This window comes from Malania oleifera, chromosome 6 (assembly GCF_029873635.1).
Source record: "Malania oleifera isolate guangnan ecotype guangnan chromosome 6, ASM2987363v1, whole genome shotgun sequence".
In the NCBI taxonomy this organism is placed as follows: domain Eukaryota; kingdom Viridiplantae; phylum Streptophyta; class Magnoliopsida; order Santalales; family Ximeniaceae; genus Malania; species Malania oleifera.
The window spans coordinates 84,794,418-84,818,526 of NC_080422.1; the positions used below are offsets into that span (position 1 = coordinate 84,794,418).

General features: G+C 34.2%; 1 protein-coding gene across 1 annotated transcript; it reads left to right on the forward strand.

Annotated features, from left to right (window-relative positions):
* The first annotated feature begins 7,028 nt into the window (after positions 1–7,028).
* Positions 7,029–22,263, forward strand: LOC131157290 (thioredoxin-like 2, chloroplastic). Its single transcript, XM_058111331.1, has 4 exons — positions 7,029–7,581; positions 14,718–14,900; positions 19,819–19,983; positions 21,897–22,263. Exons 1-4 carry the CDS (start codon positions 7,393–7,395, stop codon positions 22,032–22,034), a joined length of 675 nt encoding a protein of 224 aa, XP_057967314.1. The 5' UTR covers positions 7,029–7,392; the 3' UTR covers positions 22,035–22,263.
* The last annotated feature ends 1,846 nt before the right edge of the window (positions 22,264–24,109 follow it).

Consider the following 24,109-nt stretch of genomic DNA (forward strand, 5'->3'; position numbering starts at 1 on the left):
TATTGTTTGTGAAGAAGAAGGACGAGTCGATGCGGATGTGCATTGATTACCGTGAGATTAACAAGGTAACTGTGAAGAATCACTATCCTTTACCTCGTATGGATGATCTCTTTGACCAGTTGCAGGGGATCGCGGGTCTTTTCGAAGATCAATTTGCGGTTAGGATATCATCAGGTGAGGGTTAGAACGGAGGATGTAGCGAAGACTACTTTCCGAATCAGATATGACCATTATGAGTTCCTAGTCATGCCATTTGGGTTGATGAATGCGCCGGAGGTATTCATGGATCTGGTGAACAGGGTTTTCCATGAGTACTTGGATCGGTTCGTGGTGGTGTTCATTGATAACATTCTGGTATACTCGAGGAGTATGGAAGAGCACGTGGAACATTTGAGGTTAGTATTACAGATTCTGTAGGAGAAGAAACTGTATGCTAAATTGAAGAAGTGTGAATTCTGGTTAAGTTAGATTGCATTTTTAGGCCATGTGGTTACTGGGGATGGTATATCAGTTGATCCTAATAAGATTGAAGCTGTAGTCGACTCGGTAAGGCCGAAGAATGTGCAGGAGGTTCAAAATTTTCTAGGATTGGCGGGTTACTATCGTCGGTTTGTAGAGGATTTCTCTAAACTGTCTGGACCTCTGACACGATTGACCAGGAAAGGAGTGCAGTTTGAGTGGACCAGTGATTACGAGCAATGCTTTCAGGAGTTGAAGCACCGGCTGGTTATTGCTCCAGTGTTGACCATTCCTTCGGGGGATGGTGGGTTTGTGATTTATAGTGACGATTCTTTGAAAGGCCTAGGATGTGTGCTCATGCAGCAGGGTAAGGTAGTAGCATATGCCTTTCGAAAATTGAAAGAGCATGAGAAGAACTACCCTAAGCATGATCTGGAATTGGCTGCTGTGGTATATGCACTGAAGATCTAACGACATTATCTGTACGGGGTGCAGTGTGAGATCTTCATAGATCATAAGAGCCTTAGGTATTTCTTCACGCAGAAGGAGTTGAATATGAGGCAGAGACGGTGGCTTGAGTTGATTAAGGACTACGATTGTACGATCAGTTACCACCTAGGGAAGGCTAATGTGGTGGCTGATGCGTTGAGTCGAAAGTCAGGGCCTACGGTTGTATTTACGATTGTGACTTAGTATCACATCAGACGGGATTTGGAAAGCTCAGGTATAGAGTTGATGGGTGGTGATCATCAGGCTTTTCTTGCTGGTTTGGTGATCCAACCGACCTTATTTGAGTGTATAAAAGCCGCGCAGGCTAGTGATGCAGAGTTGGCAGAGGTTATGGAAAAGGTACAGTAGGGACTGACTACAGAGTTTAACATCTTTGAAGGGGGTGTATTGAGGTTTGGGACTAAGCCGTGTGTTCCGAATGATGATGAGATCAGAAGGACGATTCTAGAGGAGACGCATTGTTCTATGTATACGGTACATCCTGGTAGTACAAATATGTATTGAGACTTGCGTGAGACATTTTGGTGGTCTGGTATGAAGAGGCAGATTGCTCAGTTCGTAGAGCAGTGTCTGACGTGTCAGTAGGTGAAAGCTGAACATCAGAGGCCGGCAGGGCCGTTGTAGCCTTTGCCTATTCCGGTATGGAAATGGGAGCATATTTCCATGAATTTTGTGATTGGATTGTTGCCAGCGCTTCACGAACAGAATGCTATTTGGGTGATCGTGGATAGATTGACGAAATCTGCTCATTTCATACTTATGAAAGTTGGCTATCCTTTGAGTAGGTTAGCATATTTGTATGTGCATGAGATTGTGAGAATGCACGGAGTACCAGTGTCTATAGTATCAGATTGGGATCCGAGGTTTATTTCTCGATTCTGGATGAGCTTGCAGGAGGCATTGAGGACGAAGCTTACTTTCAGTACAGCGTTCCACCCCCAGACGGATAGACAGTTGGAGAGGACGATACAGATATTGGAAAATATGTTGCAAGCGTGTGTGTTAGACTTTGGTGGTAGCTGGATACAGTTTATACCACTTGTAGAGTTCGATTATAATAACAGATTACAGTCTAGTATCGGGATGACACCGTTCGAGGCTTTGTATGGTCGGAGGTGTCGATCTTCTTTGTGTTGGAATGAGGTTGGTGAACGTCAGGTGTTAGGACCTGAACTTGTGCAGCAGGCGTCTGAGAAGGTGGGTTTGATCCGGGAGAGGATTAGATCAGTTCAAAGTCAGCAGAAGAGTTACGCAGATGTTCGCCGCCGTGAGTTAGAGTTCGAAGTGGGAGGTAAGGTATTTCTACGTATTGCTCCGATGAAAGGAGTGATGAGATTTGGGAGGAATGGCAAGCTGAGCCCGAGGTTTATCGGACCATTCGAGGTGCTTGAGCGAGTGGGTCCGGTAGCCTACAGAGTTGCATTACATCCAACACTTTCGAGGGTCCATGATGTGTTTCACGTATCCTTGTTGAGGAGGTACGTGTTGGATCCTTCACATGTTATTAGTTATGATGAGTTGGAAATTGGGGATACTTTAGCGTATGAGGAGATACTTGTTCAAGTTCTGGACTGTAAAGTTCAGAAGTTTCGTACCAAAGAGATACCATTAGTGGTGGCGAAACCACGAAGTTGAGGAAGCTTCTTGGGAACTGGAAACGGAAATACGCCGGAAGTATCCACAGTTGTTTTGAGCACTTGTACATGATTCTACTATGGGTTAGGATAGGTGCTTAGTTGTCGGGAGGGTGTGTGTACTGTGAACTCTTGAGACCGTTGTATATGTAACCACTGTATTCTTACGCCATAAGTGAGGGTATGTATGTGTATGTGTATGATGGGGCTACGCTATAGTGGTCGCTAGTTTTCTCTAAAGTTCTCTCTACGTGTTCAATTGGATGTATGAATTAGTGAATGAGAGATGGCAAATTTCGAGGACGAAATTTTTGTAAGGAGGGGAGATTGTAAGAACCCGAACCGTGATAACTGGGTTTAAATAAATAAGAGGGGCAAATTGGGAATTTGGTAGATTTTGTTGATGAAACCTTTGTTCTTATTGTCAACGAAATTTAGAAACTCATTGACGAGGAGTCTCGGAAAAATCGGTGATCTCAAATTCGTCAACGAGGTCACCGATTCATCGACGAAGTCAGTGAAGGATTCGTCGACGAGATCACCATTTCGTCGACGAATTGGGCCGGGTCAAAGGGTTATAAATATAAAATTTCATTTCTTCTTCATTAAGAAAACTCAATTCTATCTCTCTCTCTCTCTCTAGAACTCTCCCTACTCTCTCTCTCTCTCTCTCTAGATTTCTTCGCCGATCGTTGATGGAATCAGAAATCTGAAGTTAACACGAGGATCGTGGAAGGATTCTCTACAATTTCTACAGATCAGAATCTCGTTTCAGAGATTTTTGAGTTTTGGCAAAAAATCAAGGTAAGGCTCGGTTTTCATTTTTGATCTGGTAGTTTTGTAGGTAACTGTCTTGTGAGCATATTCTGTACTGTGATTTGTAGGTTTTGGAACTCAGTTCGCTGTTTAGGGACCTTGGAGTTCGGGATTTGCTATTCGGGGAAAAGGTAAGGGGAACTGTGTTTATATCAGTTATTTTTGAAATCAGACTCGATGGAACTGTGGTTCACGGTTCTGTGTGTGTTTTGGTTACTCATTTGGGGGGATCTAATGGGGAAAACTATGAGTTTTTCATTTTTACAGTTTTGGGAAAAGGGGGAGACGCTGCATCCCTGGTTTTGTTGAAAACCGTGGGTATATGTTGATTTATATTGTGATATTGGGATGACCGTGTCTTGACTTATTTAAACTGTATTTGTTTGGAAAATCATGTTTTAGATTACCAAATGGGTGTGGTTTGTTTGGTTATATGAGCATGCATATGTTATATCTTGGTGAAATAGGAATGGGATTCCGAATTGTTCCTCGTTTGAAAATTCGGCTTTTGCCGAAGAGTGCGCAATACCACTAGATTAGCCGGCTTTTGAGCCGAAGGGTGTGCGAACACAAGATTGCACCGGTTCAACGCTGATGCTATTCCTGGTTATCGGGGGCACCGGCGTTTGCCGAAGGATGTGAAATACCACCGGATCACTAGTTTTTACCGAAGGGTGTGAAATACCACTAGATAGTCCGGCTTTGAGCCGAAGGGTGTGACGACACCAGATTGTCACCAGTTTTTACCAAAGGGTGTGAAGTACCACTAGATAGTCCGGCTTTGAGCCGAAGGGTGTGACGACACCAGATTGTATTGTTTGGTTTGTAAAAATACTGGAACTATTTTAATTGTTTTGGCTGTTGATCTATGCATGTTAGTGTATCATGATAACATTCAAATGCCACACACCGATATAACTTGTGTTCTTCTTTATTGAGAGGTGTCTCACCCCTGATGTACGTACATTTTTACAAGTCTTTCGAGTAACCGGAATTAGCGTCCTGGTGTAGGGAGCGTAGTGGCCGGTGTACTGCGATTAGCGATTGGGTAAGTGCTAGGACTGTATTTTTGGTGGGTTGCCATTTTGAGATGTATTTGGGCACCCGTTTGTATGTTGTGATAGAGCCATGTTTTGCTCTTGTATAGACTCTAGTATTGTACTGCATATGTTGTTATAGAATGACCTTTTTTCGCTGCGTATATGATTATGTTTGGATGTGTTTAGGGTACCTGGGAACCCTACGGGGTCGGACCCTCATCTATTGTACTGTATCTTTGGATGTTTGATCGGATACAGGGACAGGTTGGATTATATTTTCACCCTTAGGTCCCATGTCAGTGTTCGGGGTGTGACAATAAGTGTAAAAAATAAATTATAATTCGCGTTTAATCATTCCTTAAAAATTAGGAAGTAGTTTTTCTTCCCCTTTAATCTCTCGGTTCAGTTTTCAAAATGTCCTTATAATCCACATTTAACCATTCCTAAAAAATTGGGAAGTAGTTTTCCTTCCCCTTTAACCTCTTTGTTTAGTTTCCAAAATGTCATTTTATATATATATATTTACAATTTTTTTTTTTTGAAAAAAAGAGCTGTTAAGCATACACATCATGACTAGTATTTATTAAGTGCATGGATGATGAAGGGTATTGTGTGCCTATAAATAGACCACTAAGACATTGATTTTCAGTTTAAGTCTAAAGAGTTTGATAACCAAAGAAGGATATATTTTGTAAAGTTTTGAACTCTTCCATTTGCACATAATTGGAGAGAGATATATAATTCAAATCGGACTATTGTATCTTGGAGGAAATAAGTTAAAAGAAGATCTATTACACCGAATTGTGAATTAAACTGAAAATCATAGAAGCTTGAATTTCTTTAAAGAGAGTAAGATATCCATACTTCAACCTAATTGTGAATCGTGTTTATATTTTAGTTTGTATCTAATCTATATTCATATTTGTATGAAATTCCCAACATTAGTGATACCATTCTAAAGTCTTAACAAATCAAATGTTAGAAATGAATTTTAAAGTATGGAATATTCAAGTAAGTCTTAACAAATCAAATGTTTAGAAATGAATTTTAAAGTATGGAATATTCAAGTATGATTAGAGTATATTATAAAAACAAGAATTACTTAATAATATATATTTAAGCTGCTTTGAGTACTTCAAGAATGATCTATACGATGATTAAAAATTGATGAAAATATTTTTGAATAATCCCTTTTCTATATTTTTTTTTTCAATTTTTAAAAGAAATTTTAAGGAATTTCTTTTTTAAAATTTTTATTTACTACATTTTTATAAATCATAGTGTAAATAAAAAAGGGAATTTTAGATATCAAAGTACAATGACAATGAGATTTTAAAAAAAAAAAATCCAGTTTTAAATTGTTCTAGTAGTAATTGAAAATAAATATAAACTCAAAAATTAACAATGTAAATAAACATGCACGTTGTCAGTTATTTTTCATTAGACTCAAAAAAAAAAAAATGTTGCTAGACAACTTCTTAAGAAATCATAGTTTTGGATGAAATTTAGAAAAATTTCAAAGACACCCATTGTAATTTACTATATACAACAAACATGATGCCAACTGCAAAATGTTGTTGTTGTTGTTGTTTTTTTTTTTTTATTATCTCTTTGCAAATTGCAGAGAAGAAAAAGTAATATTTAACAAATTATAGCGATTTATCTTAATTTATTTTTGTTGATGTCAATCCTCATATGGTGTTACATTTTTTTTTCCTTTTATAAAGTCTAGTACCTTGTATTTAAAACCCAATGTCTAATGTTTGGTAAAGGAGAGCGGGCATTAATTGTTTCCCTTTTCAAGTTTTATTGTATCTTTTTAGATGCGTACTTGCATTTATAAAAAAAGATATTAAATTTTATGTATTATATTTAATTTATTATTATTTTTATTATTATTACTTATCTTAGTTTCAATAACTATTGAACTCTAACTTTGCCTGTACTATCGAGAAGATAAAATTTATGAAAAATTCTAACTTTATTGATCGTTGTGTCGATCAAATAAAATGTTCATATAAGGAAATGATGAATTAGTATGCTCTTACGTATATAATATGATCCTATCACTGCTTATTAAAATATATGTCACATTAAATGACACTAAATAAAGATCCAACTCTCCACAAATTATGTTTAAATTCAAAAATATATTCACGTCCACAATAAATATTGGGAAAACTTAATTAAGTTCATTTATGTGATTTATTTATGATCGAATAGTTAAGATTTGATTAGACCCGTTTATAAACAATGCATTTACTGAAAGACCAAACAAGACATTTCTTTAAATTTGAATCATAAAACTAGAGCAAACTAAAATATTTGTTGGCTTTGAATATAAGGCAATGTTTGTTTGACAACATCTGATGGATTGCTAAATCCCTACAATAATATAATACAGATGGAAAACATAGGAGGAAAGTGAAAGAAATGCAAAGACATGGCAAGTATGAACTAGCAAAAAGGTAAATAAACAAGTAAAAGAAGCATGTAGATCTCCAAACCCTAATAATTTTTTCTAATCCAAACAAGAAGGCAGATAAAAATTATAACGTACTTAATCTTCATCAACTGCAGTTCAATTCTGCAATTAACAAAATCAGAATTCGACATAATTGCTGAGTCTAATATGAAGGAAAAACTAGAAGCAGAAAGCCCAATTCCAACCAAACAGCGCCGTACTTTGGTAGGTACCGGTGAATCCAACATTAAGGAAAAAACCAAAATAAACAGGTGTAAGCATTATTTTCTTTGGCTCACAGCTTCACATACAAGAGAGAGAGAGAGGGAGAGGGAGAGAGAGAGAGAGAGAGCAGACAGTGCCTTTCATGGTGTTTGTTTATTCCGTACCTACTAACTGATGCAGCAGAAGAACCTTCATTCTATTTGCCACTGAATTTGATTTCTCTCTCCTCTTTTTTTCTCGTCAAATGGCAGATGCTATTCGGTTATCTTTCCATTCAATTCGCTTCTCTTCTTTCTTGTTAACTTCCTTTTCCTCGTCCTTAAGCTCTCTCCCGCCGTTTCTTCCCCCCAATAAAAAATCGAACAATCAGAGGTTTTGTTCTGTTTCTGCTGGGCTTATCGTCAGACCCACCCAGCGATTGGCTCCTTTCAAGGTGAGCTTGCGCTTTATTTTTCCATTCTCTAATTTCTCTTTTTAATAATTAGGTTTTTCTTCTGCGGTTTTGAATTGAATTTTGAGGACCCATGTCATAAAATTTGTTTTCTCGGACATAATGCGTTTTTGTGTGCAAATTGAGTGGAATATTTCATGATTGTTGACAAGTTTTGTGTTTCACTTATTACTCTTGTTAGAAGGTGTTTTCTTTGATTTTGATAAGCGTCATGCTGGTTCAATAATGGTTTGATTGCCTGCTCACCGAACTTATACAATTTAGTAAATTTGACCCTGTCGGTATAAACCGTATAATGGTTATTTTCACTGTATCTACTGTATGTATGATTTTCTTCTGTGGTTAGAGTCGAATTTCGAGGAGCCGAATGTCAGATTTGTTCTTTTTTAGCAATAGTTCGCTTTGGTGTGCAAGCCAAGTGGAATATTTGATGATTGCTGGGAAATTTTGTGTTAATCAGTTACTATTGCTAGAAAGTGTTTTCTTAGGTTTTGACAAGCTTCCAGCTGGTTCAATATCTGTATTGATTGCCCACCAAATTTAAAAGTAAGGTTTTGTTTTTTTGTGGATATGGGCAGAATTCAGTATTCTGTAGCATTTTATTCAAACCCTCACAAGTCCAAATCCAAGTTCTGACCCAACATGGGGTTAGTATTTTTTTACCTAGCTTGTTATGAGGTTGTTTCCACTTATTGACTGTATTTAGGGCTTTTCTGGGGGATGATGGAAATGGAGCATCCAATCATTCTTCCAAACCAACTGCCTTGGCTAGCAGGGAAAGAGCAGTTTTTTATATTATTCCATATTTTTGGCTATCTTATTATTATTATTATTATTATTATTACTATTATTTTAAACACTGTTTTCTCAATATCTCACAAAACATCAGAATGTGTATCCCTTCAAAATTTGGCATGTACCCAGTTTCTTTGGTTTCTTAAATTTTTCAAACTGCTCCCATAATGCCCTAGCTTTCAGAAATTTAGAGCACATGGCAGAACATCTATATCTTGGAGGTGCTTGGATGTTCCTTTGATATTATTAGGTGTTCTTATTCAAACTTGAGCAAAAGAAAGGATATTTACTTTGTAGAATTTGTTGTTAATGCCTGGATTTTATCTTTGGGATGCATATTTGGCTTGAGCTCCATTAGATTTCTTTTACTTTGGTGCATACTATGTTTTTTCAATGAGATAATCTTAATCCCTACAGAAGCATAACTGGAATCATGATGATTATTTGCTAGAATTGTTCAATTGTATTTCTCTTTGCTTCTTGTTGGCTTTGGAGAATACTTGTCCTGCTCTAGGATGTGCCATGGCCCAACTCATTGTTTTTTTATTTTTTTTTATTTTTATCTTAGTTCCAAAAACTATTAATTCTAGCTTTGTCCGTGCCAACAAGGAGAGAAATTTATGAAAAATTCCAGTTTGTTGACCCATTGTCAGCCAAATAAAATGTTCATATAAGGAAACAATGAGTTGGTATGCTTTCATATCTAATACAATCTAATATGATCGTCACTGCTTACACAATACATGTTCAATTAAATGATAAAAAAATTACACTAAAGAAAGATCCCGAACACTCCACTAATAATGCTTAAGTTCAAACATATATATTCACATGCACAAGAAATATTAGGTAGACTCATTGAAGCTTATTAATGATCGATTCATTAAGATTTTATCATATTGGTTTATAAATGACGTGGTTGAGTGAGTCTAACTAATAGTTTTTCTCACATCCATAGATGGACAAGATGAGATATTTCTCTAAAAGCAAGATATGAAAAAAATGCCATCTTTATCGTCCCAATAATTGTTCCAAATCCTGAAAATCAATTTGGGTATCAAAAAGTTCTGGCCTTGAACTCAACTTTTTACAACAACCCAGGCATCAAATTTGAATCATCAAAGACAAGCAAATTAAATTAACTTCTTGGCTTGGCTAAACTAAATCAATGTTATTTTTCCCTTTTTTCTTTTCACAGAGAAAGCTCAGCCAATGCTTGTTTGACAATATGTGATGGATTGCTACACCCCTACTATAATATAAGTTTAAAATAGACATGGAAAACATAGGAGAAAAAGAAAAAACACAGAGACATGGTAAAAATGAACTAGAAAAAAAGTAAATAGACAAGTTAAAGAAGCATGTTTATACATTTGCAAGCCCTAATAATTTTTCTGATCCAAACAACATGATACATAAAAATTGTAATGTACTTAATCTTCATCAACTGCAGCTCAATTCTAAAATTGACACAATAAGAATCCGACATAATTGCTGAGTCTAATAAAGGAATAAAACCAAAAGCAGAGGAAGCCCAATCCCAACCAAACAGTGCTGTACTTAGGTAGGTACTGGTGATTCTAATATCAAGGAAAAAACCAAAATAAAAAAGGTGTATGCATTTTTTCTTTGGCTCATAACTTCACATACGAGAGAGAGAGAGAGAGAGAGAGAGAGAAAGAGCAGGGGCCTTTCATGGTGTTTGTTTATTCTGTACCTGCAAACTGATGCAACGGAAGAACCTTCATTCTACCATCTACTGAATTTGATTTCTCACTTCTCTTTTTCTCTCGTCAAATGACAGATGCTATTCGGTTATCTTTCAAATCCTTTCACTTCTCGTCTTTCTTGTTAACGTCCTTTTCCTCATCCTTGACCTCTATCCCGCTGCTTCTTCCACCCAATCAAAAATTGAATAATTTTTCCATTCTCTAATTTCTCTTTTTAACAATTAGGTTTTTCATCTGCCGTTTTTGAATTCAAATTTGAGGACCCATATGTTGGAAATTTTTTTTTCTTGGAGATAATAATAATGGTTTGATTGCCTGCCCACTGAACTTTTACAATTTAGTATGTTTGACCCTGTTGGTATAATGGTTATTTTCACTGTATGTACTGTATGTAGGATTTTTTTCCGTGGTTAGAGTTGAATTTTGAGGAGCCATATGTCGGAATTGTTCTTTTTGAGCGATAGTTAGCTTTGGTGTGCAAATCAAGTAGAATATTTGATGATTGCTGGGAAATTTTGTGTTAATCAGTTACTCTTGCTAGAAGGTGTTTTCTTAGGTTTTGAATAGCTTTATGCTAGTTCAATATCGGTTTTGATTGCCCACCAAACTCAACAATAATGTTGTGTTGGGGAGCATGAATTTCTAGCCTTAGATTTCTATTTATGTAGATTTTGGCAATATTCAGTATTCTATAGCATTTTATCAATTCCACACAACTCCAAAACCAAGTTCTAATGCAAACACCTGTATTTTTTGATTCAGTTTGTTGAATGGTTATTTCCACTTACAGTTTTTAGGGCTTGTGATGATGAAAATGGAATATTCAATCAGTCTTTCAAACTAACTGCCTTGGCTGGCAGAGAAAGAGCAGATTTTTAGATTATTGCATATTCTGGGCTATCTTGCATTTTTTTTTTTAACACTCTTTTGTTGATACCTCATGAAAGATCAGACATGTCTGCCCGTATGTATTCCATCAAAATTGGATCGATCCCCCAGTTTCTTTGGTTTCTTTATTTTTCAAAAAGCCACCACAATGCCCTGGCTTCCAGAAATTTTTAGCATATGGCAGAGCATCTATGTGTTGGAGGTGCTTGGATGTTCTTCTGATATCATTAGTTGTTTTAATTCAAATTTTAGCAAAAGAGAGAACATTTACTTTTTAAATTTTGTTTTTAGTGTCGATATTTTCTCCTTGTGATGGATATTTGGCCTGAGCTCAGTTGGATTTCTTTTACTTTGGTTCATAATTTGTTTTTCCATGAGATAATCTTAATCCCTACATCAGAAGAATGACTGGTGGAATCATGATGATTTTTTGTTAGATTTTGTTTGATTGTATTTCTATTTGCTTCTTGTTGGTTTGGGAGAAGACTTGTCCTGCTCTAGAATGTGCCATGGACCAACCTGATTCCTAATGTCGAGAATTTGCAAGTAGAAATGAAAGAAACAATTTTAACCCTGAGGAAAAAAACTTATGTGCTCTGGAGTATGTGCTCTCATCCAATAAAACAGTGCCGTGTTAGCTTGTGTGGGGTCATGCAGCTTACGTGGCTCAATTTTATTGGGCGGGGACAGATGCCCTTGGGCCTCTATCTTCTTCTCCTAGAAGATTTGCGCCGTTGACCAATTAGAATGAAAAGGAAAATCGATAATAAAGGTTGAGGTTCTTCTATTGCAGGGAAAAGTGAGAAAGAAAGATTTGCAGTGTGGACTTTTGGTGAGTTAGTAATACAAAATAAATGATTTTGTTACAAACTGGTATTGCCAATGGCATGGCAATTCAGAATTTAAGATGTGGAATTATGAATTATGATTGGTGACTTAGGACTTCAATGTAGCAAAAAGCAAAGCTGCATGTCGAGCTATCTTGATTCAAATGAAATAGTAGAAGGCTTTGATGTTCAATTGGACAAGGGAAAGCGCTCTTGTGGTTCTTCTAATTGGAAAGGTGATGGAGTTTCATGGTCTGAAGATATGAGGTGCTAGAAAAGTAGAATGCTTTTATCTAGGATATGATGTGTTCTTCCTATGCTGGATATTATGGGATGATTAGGCACTGTATGTAGAAAATCAAATAAAAGGCTAAGAGGAAAAATTGAGGTTTTAGATGCTTTTTGAGCTTGAAATAAATCGAAAAGCTTTTATAGGAATTGAGTGACTGATTCACACATATTTATTATAGACATTGAATTCTCACCTTAAGGCTCTTAAGTTGTTTCTTAATCCAACACTCTACTACTTCTGGGGAGGAATTGATGTGGGGGAAGATATGAACTGTGAGGTCTATGGGATTTTATTTGATATGATGAGGAAGTAGGACTTTTCGTATTGGTTGGATGATGGAACAATGCAAAGAATAGTTCTTAAGGTGAATTAGACCTCGAAAGCAGAATGTCCAAAGCTTACATTTGGAATAAAAGCAGAAAATTAGCAGTCTTATGAAGGGATCCTCCCATTAAAAAACCTCAAAATTGACAACCATGTACAGTAGACATAATGTGTTTTGTGTGGTTGTGACACAATATAGTGTGGTTGTGACACCATATACAGGCTTAATTTTTGTCTTATTTAGATGCAATGAGTGTGTACAACCCCCCTTCCCCCCTTTAAGGAACATTTGGTTCATGGAATCAAAATACATTCTCATGGAATGACATTCCTTGGATTCTCATTCTTGGGTGTCACAAGATGATGGGCATTATACTTGCGTGATTGCTTGTCTTGTGCAATGGGATGGGTAATCACCATGCAAATGCCAGTGTAGTGGGTTTTATACTTTTAGTAGGGTAATGCCTTATTGAAAATAGTGAGTATGACTCCTCGGTCACTTTGATGTGATGCAGGGGCAGCATCAAGGTTCTGCAATCATGGAGAAATTAGAAGAGAAGAAGGAAGGGAATGGAGGAGAGAGGAGATACTAGGGGAGAACTTACATACTAAAACTACATTACATTACAAACATACCCCCAGAATACGCAAATACTACAAAGAAGCCCCCAAATACATATAGTACTCTACTAACTAAAAACATAATAAACTACTTACTTAACCCAACAATTCGTTAACCCAACTCTTCTTAAGTATTCTCCAACAAGGATCTTCCCAAGATCTTGCTTCTTGTATTACGTCTTGATGTTTCCTAGTGATGGATTGAGAATCTTGTAGAATCTCTTTAGGGGAGTGTGAACGTTCATCAATTATTGTAAAACTCATTGGCTATTGTAAATTAAACCTATTTGCCTACAGAAGTGTGAATAATGAATTGTGTTTCTTTACGTTTTATTGCATGAATCTGGTTTGCTTTCGTGTTTGCTCATTGCTTGAGCTTCATTTTGCATTGGATGATTGCGAAATTAGTTCAAGTGGTGAAACCGTGGCATACCTTTGGCTGACTAGTTGAGTTAATGCGCTATACGTAGTGCAACATTGCCCATCTCAAGGTGTGAAGTGTTTGGCTCATGACAATGGGAATTAGATGCCCGAGCCCACTCATAGAAATATTTTGTTTGGTTTGCAGCATAACATTCCCAGAATGTACACATGATGGCCATGTCATTGTTTGGGAATCATTGTAGGCATTTAAAAAAAATGACCATTATGCCCTTGACATGTGTATAAATAATATGAGAAGAATAATTATATTTCCAACACAAAATTTTCTAAGAATATGTGCCTAATTAAATAATATAAGTCCATGTCCTAACAGTTTCAACAATCTTAAATTAAAAAAATTCAGCACTTGGTTTTCCAATTAACTGAAATATCTTGAGGCAATATGGTAAAATTATATTATATTATCATAGCATAGTTATAGTAATATTGCTTTTGTTTTAAATAATAATTTGTTATTTTAAATATAATAAGAGCATGTAATAATGGTATATGGGGCATTAATGTCAAAATAGTGATGGCAGTTTGGTCATAATAGTAGGATTCCATGGGAATGGGATTCCTATAAAACTTAGACATGGGGGAGGATGGGAAGGGGATGCCCATGTTTCATGGGAATTCTTCATTCTAAGGAATGTTAAGATTCCTATGACATAAGATTCCAGTGCCCAAACAAACTTGGGCAATGGGGAATGTTGAAAGATGCTACGAACTAGACACCAAGGTGTCCCATTTTGCGTCACTTCTGAGCGCTACTTTGACAACAGGTAAACAAAATTAAATAGTAGACTTTGCAACCCAATACTCCTGCAGAATTTGTTTTTATTTATGTGGAGTGAAAGGAGGTTCCATGCTTTTTGGCTTTCAGTTTCCACTGGTATAATTCTGTATCATAATATTAGGCACTTGAGCAATGATGTATTGGCGGACTGGATGGCTAGGTTTTATTGCCAATTTGCCATGCTATCCATGTTTAGGCATAACCCAGTCAATGCACTTCTCAAGAATAGGTAGGTTATGTACCTATGTGTGAGCATCATGGCTATAAAGTTCGGTCCAGTATGACTTCAAATACGCTAACTTATTGGATGTGGATTTTCCAATAACTCAGTACAGCTTCCTTGATACCATAAAATTACTTACACGGGTTTATTTATTTATTTATTTTTATTTTTTTCTGTTCTGTTTGAGGCTTCTCAGGTAAATGCAGCAATTGCTGAGACTGACCAGCCAAAATGGTGGGAGAAAAATGCAGGCCCAAACATGATTGACATTCATTCTACGCAAGAATTTTTGAGTGCCTTAAGTCAAGCTGGAGAAAATTTAGTTATTGTTGAGTTTTATGGAACTTGGTGTGCTTCTTGCCGGGCATTGTTTCCCAAGGTAACTCCCTTCCATGCTTGATTGTTTTGTGGATTTTTATCGTCTCCTTGATGCTTATTATGGTGCCTGTCATTATCATTGAAGAAAAAATGCCTTGAGTACATAGTGAATCCTTGCTTTCAATAATTTCTAAACGGATCCATTGAAAATAATATTTAGTATTATTAAATAAATATAAGTAGTAAACAGGCCTGCACTTTGTGGCAGGACAACTTATGTGTGAGACTAATATAAGAAAATCAAATGCAGGTATACTACATACTAATATCCAATGAGGATTTCAAATGTAAAATTTGGAAAAAAAATTCATTCTACACATTTCATTGAAATATTTTTAAGCATATATAATATCTCAAGAATATGTATTATGATCAAATGCATGTAAGTAAAGATTACTTGTATTTGATTGACAAATTTTTTAGCAATGAAATAAATTTTCATGTTATGATCATTGTGGGATTTAAAGGTTGAATTTTGAAAATGTTGCCATAGTAATTTGATGGTTTTGAAATTTATATTTATTAAATTATACTTATAATTTTAATATCAATAAGTTATGTTATATATATTGTCAATATATATTATTATTTCAATAGCAATATCAATCTCTAGTTAATTTTTTTGTAAATATCATTGAAATCTTAGTCAATTTTAAGCATAAATATTGATAGTCTATATTTCAACTTGTAGGCAAACTCTAACATCCATAGAACATATTTTATTTTATTTTACTTTTATATTTAGAAAATAAAATGTGAATAAAAACTACATTTTCTTAAAGGTCAATGAGGATATATGTATGCATGATATACATATTTAAATATTTCTATAACCTATTAATCTACACCACTATTATTTTTTCAATTTTCCAACAGTAACAAGAATTATTGGCATTATTCATTTTTGAATTTTTTTTAATTTTGTGACATTTTTTAATTATTTAAAAATAAAAAATTAAAGATATTTGCCTCAAATGAACAAAGAAATTATTTTTTATATATTTAATCAATTAAAAAAAACTTAAAAATGAAGTGATATTTATATAATTCATTAAATAAATAAGAATAAAAAATAAATTATTTTTCTTTCAATGAAAAATTCAAACCTTACTCATTTAACGTAAATGATGAATTATAAAAGGGAATTGAGTTTGTGTAACTTGGGAGTATAGTTTAAATTTGTGTGGGTGAAGACATCACCATGTTCCTTTGAGGTGGAAGGGCATTTTTGTAGTTTAAAGGATTGGAAAGGGCATAAAGAGTAGGTGGTCTGGGTGTGGGCCAGGAGACACAGAGAGAGCTGGCAGAGAGCGAGAGAATAATAGATTATTAACTTATTGAGAGAGAGAGACCTGATGTAGAAGAAGGGGGGAAAATTGTTGCCAGCCAGCTGTGAGCTTTGGGCACGCCAGGTGTCAACACCAGATGCCTTACCTGCTTCAGGATTAATATATATATATATATATATATATATATATATATATCTCTGTGTGTGTGTGTAATATGATTGTAGCCAGTAATGGAAAAAAAAAATACTATGCAGTGCTTCCAGTTTTAGCATTTTTTGTTCTAGCAGATCATTAAATGATAATGGCCATGTCTTTGACAATGATGCATGTATCATGGTATGCATTTTTTTTAATGAATTTTCCATGTTTGAACCACTGTGAGCGTTGTAGTGTTGGTGTCATTTTCAGCATAATTCCATGCAAAAAATCAATATATTTGGCCACCTCAACTTGGGATCTATTCCTTTATAAGTTGCAATTGGTACAGTCGAGTGAAGTAATTGATCTGAGGTTAGTAAAACTGCATAGTGAGCCGTATTATCTGTGTGTTTGTGGTGTTTGTGCCATCACTTATGGTGCAGATTTGATTGCATTCGACGAAATCTGATATAATTCAATTCATAGTTGTGCTATGAATTCTTCAAGTCATCCTTGGGTTATTGAATGATATTGCTTGAAATAAATGAAAATGGACAGATCTAATTGTTGAAAGTGCCTTGGATGGCTGCAGTAGGATCCATTGGGAATTTGAGGATTGATAACAGTAAACCTGCGTTTTCTTATTGTTGGGGACCTCAGGAGCAGAAAAAATTTTATTAAAAAGCAATTGAAAAGTTGAAAAGTTGAAAAGCTGTATGCAGCTGAGATCCTAGCTGTGTATATTTGTATGTAAATTGGGTGTCACTGGATGATGGAGTTGAGGTTATAATGCATGGAGAGTGGAATATGAAATAAGACTAGAAACTTGTCATAGTTTGATTGTATGGGTTTTAGGCAATAGAATCATGTTCTAGTAGGACAATTAGGTGATAAAGGTAAGTAGTAAGGTTTGAGAGTTTGTGTGACTAGGAGCACTGGAGACTCAAGAAAGGGAGTGTGTAGCTGGCTTTGAGAGTGAAGCTAGAAACTTGAGAACATAGATTGGGATATCAAAAATACGCTACTCACTAAAAGATGTGGATTTTGGTAGACAGGGAAGCATAACAGTACGTGTGGCCCATTTTAGCAGTTTGTATAAGAAATTGAAAATTTGAATGTGAAATGCACATTAACAGTCTCCTTTTGCAGCCTAACAAAAATCATGGTTTTCTTTTTTAGCGATTGTATTGTGGGCTGTTGCTTATTAGCTGGGACAGTACACTGTTGCTCAATTTAAATTTCAAGGCTTCAGAAGCGTGGAAATTTCAATGAAAACGTCAATGTTGATGTCTATTTTGATTTGAGTTTTAGAAAATGATGGGAAAATGCAATGAAGCATGGAATTCTTTTATAAAACTTTAAAACTATTATTGGACATAATAATGCTGGATTTAGAACTAAAATCTTATAAATGAAATTCATCAAGGACAGGTACATGGTGTATAAGATGCAATAACTGCAATACAATAATGATGCTAAACAGATTCAATTAAAATAAATGAAATTAATAAATCAGTTCAATATTATTTATTATACAAATACCTGTAATTTAGACATTAAAAGTCAAACAAATGTTGAATCTAATGTTCAATTATCAGTTTTCATATAATTTGAAAAATCTGAAAGCTATTCGTATACTTCTTGCAATAATCTTTAGTTTCAATAAGAAAGAAGGTAAACAAAGACTGAAATTTCAAGGGTTTTGAATCTTAAAATTGTGAATTTCATGGAAATTTCATTCGATAGTTAAAATTTGAAAATTTTTCTGGAATTTTGAAGGTCTTGACAAATTTTGAGTGATTAGTAGAAATTTAAATGGATATTTTGTAAAATTGAAATTGACATGGTTTTGATTTTGAAGGTGGTGTAAAACAGGCATTTCAATGTAAATTCTGGGGAAATTTAAGACAATGTTGTTTAGTTAAAGAAAAAAATGAAAACATCCTTCTTTATATGGTACTCTAAAATTTTATTGCCCTGTGAATTTTTAGAGGGAGTGATTAAGTAGACTAGTACTTTAAATGCATTGACAGATAAGCTTGTATTCAAGCTATATAAAATGGCCACCTGGTAGCAGTTATCTTTAGAATCATGTCGAATAGAGGAAGCTTTTCTATGAATATTATTTACTCATAATAGTCATTAAAGAGATCTTTTGGCAGGTCCTAGGAATGAATAGAATTTTCACTCGATATTGATGTTATTATTAGTGATTACTGTGATGGTGTTGTAAATAGCTTGAGCACCTGAAGAGCTGAGGCAAACTACTTATTTAGAATAAGATTTGGTTAAGCATATGCACATACTACTCTCTTTATTACATTTTTTGTGGGTGAGCCAATTGAGCATATATTCAAAAAGAGGTTCTATAGGTAGCTTCATTTGACAAAACTAGAAGTATATCATTAATTAATAAACATAGATTTCTAGCGATCTGTGGATTGTTTGAGACTTGAATATCATGATGTAATATATATACACACACATCATAGGCCAAACCTTTTTATATGAGTGAAAAAATTCATGGTGGTATCTAGTTATGGTTTTAAATCGCAGTAGCGGGTTGCATAACGACTCTGAATTTTTTTTCAAGCTCGCACAAACCTTGTGCATATTAGTGTATATGCACGTTTTATGCTTTTAAGCCTTCTTAGAAAGAGTTTTAGTGTATTTTGGATCCTTTAGTTCAACTATAAGTTGTTTGGTAAGGGGCAAAAAATTTACATTTGTTTTAAAACCACCATTGACAGAAAAATTATGTGTGTGTGCGTATTTATGCTTTCTCATTGTTCTTATGCGTAATAAATTCTTATGTGTGATAAATTAATTAATAAAAAAAATACATTATACACTCCATTAATCTATTAGACACATAAGACATGAATAATACAAATATACAATAACTAGAAAAGAAAAGAATGTTGAAGTTGAAAAATATAGGACATAAATTTCAAATTTCTAATATTATCAAAATAAATTATTTTCCAAACATGTTAGTATTTTATGTTAATTAATGCATCTCTTGTGAGTATTTTAAAAAAAATAGAAAAATTTGTATCATTATCATCCTCATTATAATCTTTTTCCCCCTCTCACCACATAGTATATTGAGAATGATTTATGAAAGGAGGGAAAAACAAGAGCAGAAAGGAAAAGTGAAAAATAAAATAATATTTTTGGGCATAACAGTCCTGTTTCGGTTATGTAACGACCGTAGCAGCCTTTATGTAATGGTTGTGGTCTGTAACGGCAGCTACAACCGTGACTTTTATTCCCACTGATTTTGTGGAACCCAAAAATCATGGCTGTTATTTAAAACCATGGTATTAACATATTACATTGCAACTTGTTAAAATGCTGCAGAAGATGTAATGGATTGGTTTATTTCTTTTGAGATGTCCATGTGTCTCCTGATGAATTTAAGTTGTCATAAATTTTTTACTATTTGTGAAGTTATTTAGATGTATTGTAATGTTTCCCTGATATTTGCAGCTTTGCAGGACTGCTGAGGAGCACCCTGAAATCTTGTTTCTAAAAGTCAATTTTGACGAGAACAAGCCAATGTGTAAAAATTTGAACGTAAAAGTTCTTCCTTATTTCCATTTCTATCGTGGAGCTGATGGACAGCTGGAATCATTTTCTTGTTCACTTGCTAAGGTATGCAATTTGTGCTGTACCCTTTTCTTTGCTCTGTTGTTTTGCAGGCGCTGACCTTTGTTGATATATAAATAAATTGATTTTGAGACGTGATAATTTTTCAATTTGTTGCTGAGAAGACTGCAAATGCTCAAAATGCCCATTCGGAATTGTTTTCCCCTTGTCCTTTGATTAGAGATGTAGACGAGCTGAGCTGAGCTTTACCATGTTCAAGCTTCTTCATGAAATTTTTAACCAAACTAAAGCTTGACCTGAGCTTGAATCGAGTTTGAAAATACACTTGTTCATGCTTGTTCATTAAATTATCTATAGAGTTCAAGCCGATTTGATAGGAGCTTTACTATGCTTTAGCTTATTGGTTAAATTTTTTATTATATTATGGAGGTCAAGTTAAGCTTAAACTGAGCTTGAATGTACTTATTCACTAAGCTTGCTACTTAGCTTTGGTTAATTTTAATTTAAAGGTTAGATTATTTCGTTAATTTATGAAACAAATATATAAATATGGAGTGGTTGTGGTCATGCTACCATGTCTTCTATTGTAATTGTAATAGCAACTTCTGAAGGTGAATAAGTTTGCAACTCTCTTAACTCTTGGTACTCAAACTAGAGAGTTAGGGTTAGGTTTGTCCAATTGAAAGTTAAGGGATTGGGAAAAGAATGAATAATAAAAACCAAAGAGAGTTTGATTAAGTGGGTTGTAAATTGACACATTTATCTTCAATTCAGGACCGTTAAATGAATCAACTAGCAAGCTTCTAAAACAGCCTCATCCAATTTTGTAAATGAGCACAGAAGAGGTTATCAATGGACTGTTCATTAGCCTAGCCAAGCTCAACCTTGTTTAGGATTAACCGAGCCTAAAAAAAGGTAAGCTTGAGAATCACTAATTTATGCATTTGAATGAGTCGAATGAGCCCTGATCAAGCAAAGCTATTGAGCTGCTCATACAACAACAACAAGAAGAAGCCCCAAGTCCCACTATGTGGGGTCGGCTAGATGAGTCCTCTCCTGCCAATTCACCCGTTTCAGAGTGTTTTCCTCTATTAACTTAAAGGACTATTAAATTCTTCCTTATTACCTCATTCCAAGTTATTTTAGGCATACCCCTACTCCTTTTCATGCTAAAAACACTAACTCATTCCTCCTCACAAGTGCTCTACTAGGCCTACGTTTCAAGTGCTTAAAACATCTAAGCGCCCCTCCCTTATCTTATTTTCAATCGGTGCTATATCTAAATTATTGCATATATGCGCATTTCTTACTTTATCTTTTAATGTTAAACCACTGATCCACCTCAACATATGCATCTCAGTAATTTTCATTTTTTGTACATGTTTTTTTCTAGTTGCCCAGCATTTTGGACCATAAAGCATAGGTGGCCTTACAGCTGTCTTATAAAACTTTTCTTTTAATTTTAAGAAACACAAAACACCTGACGCACTCCTTCATTTTAATCAACCTGTCTTAATTCTATGTACTACATCTTCTTCAATTTCCCCTTCTGCTAATGAGCTGCTTATGAGCAGTTTAATTCATTTGCAGCCCAACCTATGATTGGGAGATAAAATATATACAATCTCATGTAGTTGTAACTTGATCTCCTGAAGAGGGATAAACGTTGCATTTTTCTCAAATGTAAAAGGGTCCAATTGTTGCTTCTGAAATAATTAATAACCAAAAATAAGTAACAAGTTCAAGATTGCAATACGATTAAAGGTTTATGATAAAAGAAATATAAGATTTCTTATTCAAGGAATATGGTGTGTATCTAACTTTTGTGGCATGGCAACAGTGATCATCCATTTTCTTTCGTTACTGATTTTATGAAAGGGATCTTTTGGGGACTCATTGTATATTTTTGGGATATTTGTAGAATCTAATATTAGTTGCTTCCTTTCAACTATTTGCAGTTTCAGAAAATAAAGGATGCCATTGTAATGCACAACACAGCTCGTTGTAGTATAGGCCCTCCAAAGGGGGTAGGGGACATAAACCTCGAAACCTCATCTGCTGTAAAGGAGAAGCCTGCAGAATCTACATCAGCATAGGCATAGAATTCCATCTTTCCAAGCAATCTGTCTATTGAAATTGCAGCCCAGTGTGGGTTTATTGAAATTTCAGTTTGTATAATTTGCATTTTTTTGTGTAAAAGAATACTGGGTTGAAGAAACTGTTGGTATTCTGCTTCATTCTTTGTAATTCTTGTTCTGGTTGTATTGTAGTATTCTACTTCAGAACTTGGTGTGAATGAAATTCTAGGTAGTCTCTTTTTTTTTTTTTTCTTTTTTCCAATTATTTATTTTAGGACATGCAATTTGCTTCTCCCCTTCCACACCCCCCCCCCTCCCCCAAGTTATTACATTTTGTCATATAATGGTTTTCCCTATCCTTACTTTTGTATTGCTTTTATTATATGTTTTGTTTAACATCATCAATTTTTTTGTATTTGGCCAGCCATTTTCCTTTTTCTTTTAGTTTTAGATCATCTGTTCGTGGAACTATCTTGTTAAATTAGATTGTTCTTTTTAGTGTTAAATTTAATTATGATTGAGAGCCATGGACTTTTTGTTATATTATTTTTATAGTGATTTAAAGATTTTGCATTTTAAAATTTTTCTTACACGCATTGATTCCACATTTTTTAAGTGTAGGAGGGCATTGACCTTGTAAAGCTTATTACTAATCTTATTTATTAGTTTTGGAGATCTACAAACTGATTCGGCATTGAATGCATAGAAAATGCAAGCCCCTGACACAAGTTGTTCACGTGGTGGGGATTTACTAGGTAAAGTAGTGTGGGATTCATATTGCTTTACCCAGTAAAGCCTTGTCACGTGGACTTGCGTCATTATGAGCTTGCGTTATTCTACTTTTTTTCTTAAGAAAAATCAAAGTGAGTAACATAGCAAATTGATAATGCTAATGTAGTGTTTGGGAGCATGTGGTTTTGAGTCTTGAGTTTGAGTTTGTGTAAATTTAAAAGAAATTTAAAATAGTTTTATCTAATACTTTGTTCAAAATTTTATATAAATTTAAATTTAAAATTTATACTTGCAAATGTAAGATATTTGGAGTATGAATTTTAAATTTTAAAATTTTGAAGAATTATAATAATATTATTTTATTTAGTTGTCTAACGCTTGTATAGAAAAATTAGAAAGTAATATAAATTACTTTCTAGTTTGTCTGCTTAAGTTTCAGGAGCTAAAAGAAAATAATAGAGTAAATTTTTTTGTTTTAAAAAATTAAATATTTAAAAAAAAAAATTTTGCCTGTGAACTATGCATTATCGATTCAATTTAGTTTGATTGGTTTGGTATAAAACCTAGCCTAGTTTAACATCAAAGATAAAAAAAGCCTATGAAAACATATTGAAAATATAATTAATAATGTAGTCGTTGGTTGCGAAATTCTCCTTACTTCTTTATGGTTTGTCACTTTGGGACTTGATTTAAATATATCTTTATAATTGAAATTTTCTATTTTTAGGGCTTCCACTTTTCATTTCGTAAAATGCTTCTATAAGAGTAAATTTTAGAGACATAATAAATAATTAGATTATAAAATAAGCAAAAATAAAAAATATAAACTATATTTAATAATATCAAAAAGCAAATTCTGAGAAGTGCAATATGTGGTAATTACAAAGAATGCAATATTCAATGACTTGTACCTTCCAAAAATGCAATAAGTTGTAATTACATATAAAATATAAAATCTAGCATTTTAGGAACTTCCAACTTAAAGTTTTTTATAATGAAATAATGAATTTTTTTTTCGTTGTCTACTTATAAAATAAAAAATAAAAATTGAAATTATCATTTAATATTTGAGATAATACATATGAAGTCCAAATGTTATATTTTAGACTCAGTAATTTTAAAAATATTTTTGAGAAAAATAATTATATTGTAAGGAGTTGAAAACATTGCCTTTTGTCTAGAAGCCATGACAAATTTACAACTTTTAATGGCAATTTCGTAATTTAAGAAAAATTCCTCCGCTCTTCCTCTCTCGGCCTCTCTCCCGAGTTTTTTTTCCAAATTTGGTTTTAATTTTTTAAAAAATATTTAAGAAAAGTTCGGGGAGAACTTTATTTTTCCATTTGATGCATCCTAAAAAA

What these genes read in the sequence shown, in the direction of transcription:
- LOC131157290 (XM_058111331.1), top strand. Translation starts at nt 7,393, where the DNA reads ATGGCAGATGCTATTCGGTTATCTTTCCATTCAATTCGCTTCTCTTCT. An exon ending in GCCGGGCATTGTTTCCCAAG is followed by an intron (nt 14,901 to 19,818) that starts GTAACTCCCTTC and finishes TGATATTTGCAG; the next exon opens with CTTTGCAGGACTGCTGAGGA. An exon ending in TTTCTTGTTCACTTGCTAAG is followed by an intron (nt 19,984 to 21,896) that starts GTATGCAATTTG and finishes AACTATTTGCAG; the next exon opens with TTTCAGAAAATAAAGGATGC.